The sequence below is a fragment of the Metopolophium dirhodum genome, chromosome 9 (assembly GCF_019925205.1).
Source record: "Metopolophium dirhodum isolate CAU chromosome 9, ASM1992520v1, whole genome shotgun sequence".
Lineage (NCBI taxonomy): Eukaryota > Metazoa > Arthropoda > Insecta > Hemiptera > Aphididae > Metopolophium > Metopolophium dirhodum.
Genome location: NC_083568.1, coordinates 24,898,057 through 24,909,690, shown reverse-complemented (window position 1 = coordinate 24,909,690; position 11,634 = coordinate 24,898,057). Strand labels below are relative to the sequence as shown.

The 11,634-nt window shown below is 32.2% G+C and overlaps 1 protein-coding gene across 1 annotated transcript; it reads right to left on the bottom strand.

Annotated features, from left to right (window-relative positions):
• Positions 1-5,667: 5,667 nt before the first annotated feature.
• Positions 5,668-6,564, bottom strand: LOC132953038 (uncharacterized). The gene has a single exon (XM_061025587.1). It carries the CDS (start codon positions 6,562-6,564, stop codon positions 5,668-5,670), a length of 897 nt encoding a protein of 298 aa, XP_060881570.1.
• Between the last annotated feature and the right edge of the window lie 5,070 nt (positions 6,565-11,634).

Here is an 11,634-nt window from a genome sequence, read left to right as displayed (position 1 = left end):
TGTGGACTATACTCCAGTCTCTTGGCCTGTCCTCTCTAGCTGTCAGAAAGATTGAAGGTAATATAAAATTTCTTCGTAAGCTACTAAATGGTGATATTGACTTCCCTTCCCTCTTAAATTACCTCAACTTTGAAATCCCATAATTTTTCTCTAGAGCCAACTCTCCTTTTCTTATTCCTATATGTACCACTAACTATACCATGAACCAATCACTTGTTAGGATTGCCAATGAGGACCCATAATTTTAGATAAATTAGTCCAGATATATGCTATTGTTATTAAGTTCTCAACTATTATATTGTAAAACATCTTTCCCCATGTACTCTATAAACATATTTAAGTATGAAGGATTTACATATCTAAACGATCTATAATACGACGATTTTTTTTTATCAAATTATATAAATATTTTTGGGGTAGCAAAATGATACTCTTGCGACCCCATAATAATTTTGGGGGTCGCGACCGCTACCCCTCGCTACCCCATAGTTACGCCACTGACTATTATTATACTTATTTTACTTGTTATTGATATCTAATAGTATAATTGTGTAACCTAGTTTATTTTAATTATTGTATAAATGTACTAAAAAGTTTCTTTCATTGTATTGTTATAACTTTGGGCCCGTGTTCTTAATAAAATAAACTAAAATATGTTATAAAAACATTGTAACAAGACTTTGCATCAACATTTTAATAAATATGCCCGTTTTAACGGTTGTTTGCTCTTTCGAGTCTCTCCAACACCGGCGACGTATTATTATTTACTTAATAACGATAATCGGAGACGAAGACTATTATACGACGACCGTATACGTACATAATAGTATAATATACGTTGGTGCACGTGACGGGTTTGAATGATGATGCTTGTATGCGGTTGTGTGTGTGTGTGTGTGTGTGTGTATATATAGATACACGGTGTTTACAAAGGGTTTTAGTTTAATTAAAAACAAAAACAAAATGAAAATCACACTCGTCAAAACCCGTAACGATCGCTCGTTAGTGATGGTAGTGGTGGCGGCGGTGGCGGCGGTGGCGGCGGCTGTGGCTGTCGTGATGCGCCCTCAAACCCCGGATTGGAGCTCCGAACAAGTCTGCAGAGCATTAGGCATTTATAATATTATAATACTGTATTATATTGTAGTGACGTACAATAATTATGGTGTCCGTGCTGTGTATAATATAAGTTATAACCTTTTACACATACGCCGCCGCCGTGTACGTCAGGCGAAATGGCTATAGACAACCCCGGCTTAGGACGTCACATTTTTGTAATAAAGCCAATTAGAATATTATGATTCGTGATGGTTGTGGCCGATTTATGACGATTTACGGATGAATAATAATTGTTATTCGTCAGGTACACTTTAATACGACAATAATACGCGTTAGTAGAAATTTAAATCACAGTGTTTAGTCGGTATCGATATTCAAAAAAATCATTTTTTTTTTTTTAATTCGGTTGCAAAAACGATTTGAGAACATAATAGTTTGGAGATTAACTTTTACTGAATTATAAATATCTTATATTTGCCATCTTCATGATTATAAGGACGATTTGACAAATTACAAACAGATCCAGAGGTGCGTATAAATCGACAGCCCCGCCCCTCTAACATATCTCATTGTTTTGTACCCGATTTCCATCCATTTGTACCCTTCATAAAAAAATTTGTACCCCTCTCCCTTTTACGCAAAATCAAATCCACCGTCCGGGTACTGTAATGACGTCGTCCTGGCACCCGGAACCACCAGAAATCAACCGATCGATTTCAGACCTATCTCATCTTTTTGTACCCGATTTGTACCCATTTGAACCCTCCCTAAAATTGTTTGTACTCCTCTCCCTTTTACGCAAAACCAAAGCCCCCGTCCGGGTGCTGTAACGACGTCGTACTGGCACACAGCGTCTTTATTGGATACGCAGTGCTTGGTGTTTTTCAAAATCTTTGTTTTTTGGTTTACCTAAATGTAATAACTCATCGATGGTAATATTACTTATTATATTACTATTGTATACGAGTATATAAGTATATTGTTATTTGACAAAATTACTTTGTTATATTTGAATGAATAAAATGTTCAATTCTCAAGTTTTAATACAAAATTACATTTTTGATGTAGCATCAATCTACTTCATTGAAGTATAGAACTACTTTGACTAAAAATGCTGATCAAATATGAACATTAGTTTAAGTTATTTTATTATTTTTTGTCTGTCATGAGCTCGAGCAAAATGAAATGATATAGTTTTACAAAATTAACATAACGTCTTCAAATTTATATGGAGCTAATTGGAATCGAATACATCATGTTAATATACACTTAAAAATACCAATGTCTCCATTTCATAATAATATGAAAAGCCATTTAATTGATAATGTTATTAAAATACTAAATTAGTTTTTTTTTTATTTATAATTTTGGTTCATTTTTTTCACTGAAGTGGAATCAAAGTCAAGTTCCAGCGAAGTTAAATTTAAGTTCGATATAAGTATTATTTAAGGGAAGTTCCAGACAAATTAAAGTTCCAAATAAGTATTATCAAAGGTAAGTTCCAGTAAAATTAAAGCTCCATACAAGTTTTTATGAAAGTCAAGTTCCATATAAGAAATATCAAAGTTAAGTTCCAGCGAAGGAAAAAATTATTAGGAACATAACTTTAATTTGACTGGAACTTAACTTTAATAAAAACTTATTTGGAACTTAACTTTAAGTTGACTGGAACTTAACTTTATTAAAAACTTTTTTGGAACTTAACTTTAATAAAATATAACTTATTTTGAACTTAACTTTAATTTGACTGGAACTTAACTTTAATAAAAACTTTTTTTAGAACTTAACTTTAATTTGACTAGAACTTAACTTTAATAAAAACTTTTTTTAGAACTTAACTTTAATTTGACTAGAACTTAACTTTAATAAAAACTTTTTGGGAACTTAACTTTAATTTGACTGGAATAAAAGTGAAAATAAAAGTTAAGTTTCAAATAAGTTATATTAAAGTTAAGTTCCAAATATGTTTTATTTTATTAAAGTTAGGTTCCAAATAAGTTATATTAAAGTTAAGTTCCAGTCAAATTAAAGTTAAGTTCCAAATAAGTTTTATTTTATTAAAGTTCCAGTCAAATTAAAGTTAAGTTCCATATATGTTTTATTTTATTAAAGTTAAGTTCCATATTTTTTTTTTTATAAAAGTTAAGTTCCAGCCAAATTTATATTAAGATATAGAAACTTGTTGGTACTATTGAGATACTATCGAAAAATTAATCGATTTTAATTTTGGTGCAAATTACAATTCCTATTTTGGACTACCTGAAGTTGGTGCAAATTACATATCTTTAATTTGGTGCAAATTACAAACTTCCATTAAACTTGGCGTGGTGAAACGAAAACGGCCTTTGGACTGTTCGGTCTCGCGTATTATAATACGATTAAACTTATAAACGCTTTTACTTCACCAAGTTTACACATTGTCTATGGCAATAGATATTTAATTTAAGTCTTAAAGTAAATATAAAATAGTAATAATATGAAAACAAACTTACGCGTAAACATCGAATCTTCCGGTGAAACCTAGCTAGAGTGCCGCCGTCGCCGAATAAACTGCTATCTTCATCCATCTTCATCTCGCTTCGAACTGAAACTTGAAAGTATCGAAATATTTTATGAAAATAACCTGATCATAACGAAATGTGTGAGTTTGTATTAAAACTTGCATTATAATAAAGTAAGCTTAACGAACAGTCCGTCTATATTGATGGCTTATTATTTTTTTGTTCAGTGAAATTATTAGAATTATTAATCGTCGCCGACGAATGTCGACGATTGACGATTGCCAGATATTATTATAAAATATATTATTGACTATGATAAATCCGTAGAACTTACATATTATACTCAGTACCTATACGGTCTGTTGATAAATCGTATGCACTTTTACAGAAATATTTGTGATCAGCAATGTACCTATTCTGGTTTTCTATTTCAGTTATAGTTCGCATGCCAAATTTAACTATGTAAAACTGGTGGGCAAGTTTATTGATAGTCTATTATTCGAATGCATTATCCCGCCAGTTTTTCTAGACACAGTGTTTGAGAAGTTATATTTTTTTGGTACCTAATTAAATTACAATATGAATTTTTATAAGTTACCACTATGTAGGTACTTGTGATTTGTCCAAAACTCGACTACCGGGTTTTAAATAAAGTAGTTCTATACTTCTATGGAGTAGATTGATGCTATATCAAAAACGTGATTTTGTATTATAACTTGAGAATTGAACATTTTATTCAGTAAAATATAACAAAGTAATTTTGTCAAATAACAATATACTTATATACTTGCGGTATACAATAGTAATATAATGTAATTACTACCGTCGATGAGTTATTACATTTAGGTAAACCAAAAAACAAAGATTTTGAAAAACACCAAGCACTGCGTATCCAATAAAGACGCTGTGTGCCAGTACCACATCGTTACAGCACCTGAAAGGGGGGATTTGGTTTTGCGTAAAAGGGAGAGGGGTACAATTTTTTTTATGGAGGGTACAAATGGATGCAAATCGGGTACAAAACAATTCGGTATGTAAGGGGGGGGGGGGTTGACGATTTATTGGTGCCAAGTCGACGCACCTCAGATCCAGGTATCAGTCAGTTTTTATTTTTGTTTAATAAAATATTAATTTTTTTTAGAAAATAACGAAAGTAGGTACCTAAGGAAAAATAATTATAGGTAGGTACTGATAGATTGCAAAAAACAAGTTGCCTTTACTGCTGGTAATATTTTAAGACTTGTCTTGTGTAAATCCGTCTCTGCTATAACTATAGTATATAATATTATGTACCATATTGGTACACAACTTTAATACCTATACCCACCTAAGTAAAAAATTGTACAGGTGAAGAGTATATTTTATCATAGTAGGCTTGCCTATATTATACCTATTCCTATACACGTTATATAATAAATCCCTGTGGTGTCTTAAGATTTTAATTGTTGTGTTTATTTTATATTGTGTTTTTTTACGCGTCAATTAGATTTCTTATTTTTCCATCGTCATTTCCGTTACACGATTACTTTATAATAAACACTACAACACACTATATAATAACGCGAGACATTTAAACACACACACTCACACATCTGTCGTTTAATTACTGTTTAAAAACAACTAACATTCATTTATTTTTTTATGAACCAAGACGGAAATATACTCTTGGCAACTATAGTCCGCGACATGAAATGTGGCCGATGACCGTCGCGAACCTAGCGGCCGTTTCGCCTAAGTGGTTCATAATCTAATTAAATAAATTGCCGCGTTTTTTTAAATTAACCATTTCAACGCGTAATCAACACGGTAACTCCTAAACTCCAAAACTCCTATACAAATGATTTTATATTTCAATTTTAATAGTGTTAACAAAGACGTTATACACCATAACCATTATTTATTATTATTTTATCATTATATTATCTATTTATAATTACTTTTTTTACACCATTATGAATTTTTAGATAGAAATCAGGACCGAAAGAGTTAAACATAATTTACTAAAATTACTATAATTAATTTTTTTATTCAAACCAAACAACAAAAAAAATTTAAAAAAAAATACAAATACAAAAAATTTTTAATTTAATATTATTTAAGACATATGTTATCCGTGGTTTTCTTCGTCAATATCTTCTTCATCATCACTCCAGTCACTGTCATCTGGTAATATTGTCATAATTATTGGTTCTATCATGGTGTCCCTCATTATTTCATTTTTGTTGTCCTCGTCCTGAATTTCTTCTGCATGACGAACGCATTTCGTCCAGTCGTCTATTGTTACTGCATCTAATGCCTCGTGTGTTAACCGCTCAATATCAACCATTTTAAAAGTATTGTTAAATTTCGCTACTTGGCCCTTAACTTGAGCCCAAATTAACTCAATTGGGTTATACTTACAGTGGTATGGTGGAAGACGGATTACCTCATGACCCATTTCAATTGCAATGTCATCCAGCTCATATTTTTTTTCACGTGGCAATAGGTTTTTAACTTTTTGCCGAAGTTCAGGTAATGTTTCCAATGGATGGAACTCAATATTTTTTTCATTTAACCATTGTTGTACTTCGGTTTTTCTCCAATTACTTTTCGGATATTTGTCTCTGAGGATTGAATGGTAAGGCGCATTGTCCATGACTATAACTGATGGCTCTTCTAGATTTTTAAGCAGTTGAATAAACCACTCTTTGAATACTTCACCATTCATCTGATTATGATAATCCGTGGTATTTCCGGTATTGCTTCGAAATACCAATTTTGACCCTTCTATAAACCCGTAGCGACTACATCCTGCATGGCATACAATAAGTCGGCCTCCTTTACCCGTCGGCACCTTCAGACCACCAGAATTATTTTCATTTTGCCAAATAAGGGTGCGTGAATGGTTTTGGTTTACCCACGTTTCATCGAGATAAACCACTGGACGATCGTCTTTATTTTTTCGCAGCGTACACATTTGTCGTAAAAATTTACACCGAAGTGCGACGATATCATTCCTCTCCATTAAAAACATACGACCATCGTTACATCTTTTGTAAGTAAATTTTAAATTTTTTAGGAGCCTTTGCATTGATCGAACGCACCCATTGTAATTTGTTTTTTTTTTTACGACATTTAATATTAATTGAGCCGTTGGGTACTCACCCCGGTCGTAAAACTCGTGGACAGTTCTCCTCACAACATCGGAATCGAAATCATCCAGCTCCGAAACAGTTTTTGCTCGTTTATACCCTTTACGTGGAGAAACAAATGTAGGTTCCGCACCTGGTGTTTCTGGATTAATATTATTTTTTCCTTCAGCACAAATCCGTCTTACAGTACGATAACCCACACCACAAGCTTCGGCAGTAACAACTTGCGCATTTTTAAAAAAATCAGCAGTTAAATCTGACTTCTTTGATAATTGTTTTAAAAATAAATACACACTATGAATAATTTTTTTACTCTGACTGTGAGTATCTGAATCGGAAAACGACATTTTTAAATGGATTAACACGGTAACGCAGGAGAAAAAACAGTGTAAAAAAATAGTTGTTTACGAGCGCACAGTACACAACATACAAAAAGATAAAACACGAGTGCCATAAAACGTGTTTGTATTATGTGCATTACTGTATCCCCTACTACAGCACATTCTGCAGCTGCCCTCCAGGCATTCCAGAAGATCAGCTAAGGGTGCACAAAAAAAACCAGTCTACTATAATGTATGGAATACACATTGCGCGCAGATGCATGGCACTGCGACCGCCGTGCGCCGGGCAGGAGGTGGTATAGGTTGAGAACCAATGGCTAACAGGTAGGGAAGCCGCAACGGGTCGCGGTACAAATCGGCCACTTTTCGTGTCGCGGACTATACGCGTCACGATAGTATAAGATATAATATTTGTTTTATATAATCATCGACTGCGTGTAGGTATATAAAAAAAGAAATGCGCCACACATTTCTCTATTGCAATAAGTTATTGTTAATTTTTTTTCATTTGGAAGAGACATTACAGACAGGTGTACTATTTCCAAATTTAATACATTTGGTTTTACCTTCTTTTATTCGATTTTAAAGCTCAACACTGTATACGACAAAATGATAAAAACATTGATACAATTTTCAGTGGCCTGCACAATTTCGGGTTTTCGTTATTTCAATTTTGAATAGGTATACCTAAAGGCTAAAAATAATAAATTATAACGCGATAATATGTGAAGTATGTGAAATGTCACTTATAAATAGTGACAATTCTCGTTTTGGATTACAAGATTTGTGTCTATATTTTTTTTTTTGTTGTATAAAATACTATGATCTAAGTAGCAGGTACTTATAGAGTTAATTTTAATAAAATATATAATATGATAAGTATAAATCCGTTAAGTATTTCGAAGCATTGATTTCGTTTACGTTTTTAAAGTAAATCTATATATTATATTATAGGTACCACTATATTATAAAAGCGTATAATGTGTCGATTTTAAGACATAACATTTCCGGAGATCAGAGTTTCAGGAAATCGAATCATTTAAAAAACTCTTCCTCGAATATCATTTATAGTATGTCGTGTAAAGGGGCGTATAACTACCGTACACCGACGGGTCATTTCGTGACTGAAGTGCGAGTTGTATAAGTCGTTGCAAGTTTTATCAGCCATTCGAAAATCGTCCGTATAATATTATATTTCATAATAAATCGCTTTATATAGAATAAACGCGTGCAAGTAATACCCTCAGTCCATACTGTTCGTTTGTCGTTACTCGTTACTAATAGTATGCCTATACATTGTTACATGCCATCTATTATTATACCATAGAGATAGTTTCCCTTATGAACTCGAAACAATTTCTTCGATCATTGTAATACATCGGTATAATATTTTATTATTGACTGAAAACGTGACTGATTTATACGAAAATATTTTTACGTAACGTTTTCTTTTTGAAAAACACAACTCTAAATGAACATTTAGCTGTAGTAACATAATAATATAACCATAGATACATTATAGACGCCTGTTCAGCCGCAGTAGAAGATTTCTTTTTGTATAATTTACCTATTATAGTTTCATTTCCCCTTGGAATTAAATCAAATTTAAATCATATTCAATTTATATTATTATAATTGAATATTTTTCGTTTTTTTTTTATTTTTTATTTTGACATAATCAAAATAATAACAAGATGAAAATTTGTCATTTAATTTATTATGGTTTTTTTTTTTTTTAAACACGTCGAGAAAATTTAGAAACATGTAACGTGTTGTGTTGCGTCGACGAAAGAAATATACCCGTAGTATATTTTGATGTATTTTAAACGGAAATTTAATTAAAATCTTTAGCCGTACGACCACGGGTGACGTTTTTATGTCGATACAGACGCTTACAAAATAGTTAACCAAGTCTCGATCTAGATATCATCATACTATGTATACGTATATATAGTGTATTAATATAATAATATTATAAGCGTGAAGTTGTATCGTAAATAAAATAAAATTAAACCGTTTACAAAAAGTGATAATTATTATGACTAGGACAAAAAGAACAAAAAAAAAAAAAAAAAAACAGTTGCAAACTTTGCTCGGACTATATTATAATATCGTAATATATTATTATGCGCGAGAAATTGTAATATATTATTATGTACGTTTGTAATTTTGAAACGAGCGCTGGCGAACTGCCTGCCGCAGTGCCATACATACACACATATATTAATATTATTATTTTGGATTTAATTATGAAACGTTCTTGTAATATACCGAACAGAATCTTTAGGCCAGGCAAGTTGCCAGACGGTCGATGTACATTTTACGCGCATTTCGTTGGGCTTATTTGTAGACGATAATATTATAATGATGTACAATCGTATAATATAGAGTAAACTTGACCGACCGCTCAACGAGTTTCGTGTTAATTGGAATTCGGTGCTATCGTAACTCTTATTAAACAGTTACACCATAAACATACTATATCGCAATAATATAGTTATTATAAGCTTCCCTACAACTACACATATCTAATAATATTATGATAGCCTACTGTACTACAAATTACAATAATTATAATATTACGCGTACGGTCTACGATATTTTTTATAATATAATAATTTCGGCATTGTAATAGATAATTCGGTTCGATCGGGAATCATCCGTTAACAAAACACGGCGACTAATGGCTTCAGAACCTGCGACGCGTGTTTGAGGGAGGGTCTCGTTCTATGGGTCGGCGCAGAGACGAAAGAGAAGGCCGACGAAAAATACTAGGTCAAGACGTCGATTAGAAAATATTATTTTTTTTGTATAGCGTTAATAATAAATTGTTATATTATTATGATACGTATTATGTATCAACGTGGATAATATTATGCAACTATTGGACGGCGGCGTACATATATTATTATGTATATAAATAAATATATGTTTATGTATGACGGTGATAAATATGTACACATTGCAGCAGCAACATTAACGGGTTTTATCATTTTATTTTTATTTAAACGACTTGCAGCCTATACTTGCAGTCTTTACCGACAACGTACGTTTGATACGCCGATCGCACTTGCTAGAGTTTCGCACGTAATAAACGCGTTGTAAACTTCAGTTTAATAATGATTCCGATTTCGAGAGACTACCTATATAGAATTGGTTTGAAATGACAAACGCGCTTTTTGTATTAAAACGAAAGAAACAGAGAGAAAGATAGAGAGAGAGTGAGAGAGTGTAATTTATTGATGTTCCGCTGTGGTTAATCTATTTGGAATTTTGGTGTCCCGAGGCACCTATAAAACGCCATCCCTTTTTAGTGGCTGGGAGAGAGGGCAATGCCCAGTGTTAAACAGATAAAAATTATACATGAAAAAAAAAATAATACACCTATATTACTTGTATTTTATATAAATTATATATCAAAAATATTCATACATATTGTGTACGGCTTACTGGAAATATCTGCAGTGATGAATATATATACTATTTAGGTATAGGTGCTTAAACTTGGTTAAATGTTCGCCTAGAAACTGACAATCCTCCAAAAAAAAAAAACAATTTAAATTATAATATAATTAGTTTTAGGTAGGAATAGTTCCCCATCCCAAAAACTAATTATTCCTCATCCCTTAGAATTTTCAACTTTCAAAAGTGATAAATCATTTTGTATACACATGTTACATAATTTCATATGGAAAATGCAAATTAAACAAAGAAAAATAAACAGTTATTTACTACATTTGATTATTTTATCAAGCAATATCAACCTGTAAATAACTTGGAAAGTATATAAAAATACAATAATTAAATATAAATAAATTAAATGTCCAAACTATAGGTACCTACGATGTCTGGAACATAATCTTGGACCATGGCAATAGTCAAATGATGATTATATCTTACCTATTAAATTTATATTTTCATTTATATTTTTAACATCCAAATATGAAATAATAAAAAAAAGTAAATCACTCCACCACTTAAATAACCTTCACGTCTACATGTGAGTAAAGCTCGACCAAATTCGGGACGAACGAGTGCCATGAGGGTGCGGTGCTGAGCACGCATAGAAAATATTCCAATTCCGACTGGTTGATCGTCTGCAGCGGGTTTTAGGGTGGCTGTACTTGGCTATTATATACATATATAACATACACACACACACACACACACACACATACATTAATAAAGTAACAATATAATAAGCCACGTATCGAAGTAATTAGAGAAACATAATATATATATATGTATGGTTAATGGATAGGCCGTCGCCGCCGCTGCAGCCGAATAGTGTGGGAATTTGGTTTTGCTTCCACGCGACGGTGGCGGCGACCCGACCCGGTAAAGGGAATTGTAAGAATACAGAGTGTGTGTGTGTGTGTACTGTGTAGTTGTTATACGGTCCGTTTGGCCGACAAAAATATTATTAGTGATAAGTTATAATATTATATAAGGGTACTCGGCGTACGATCATAGTGTTTACATACAGAGTGATCCATTTAACGTAATCTGAAGTTACAAAATGCAATTTTTGAAACTAATATTATTTCATTTTTTAAAATGTTTACTCTTTCGGATGACAACGTACATTATTAATTTAATATT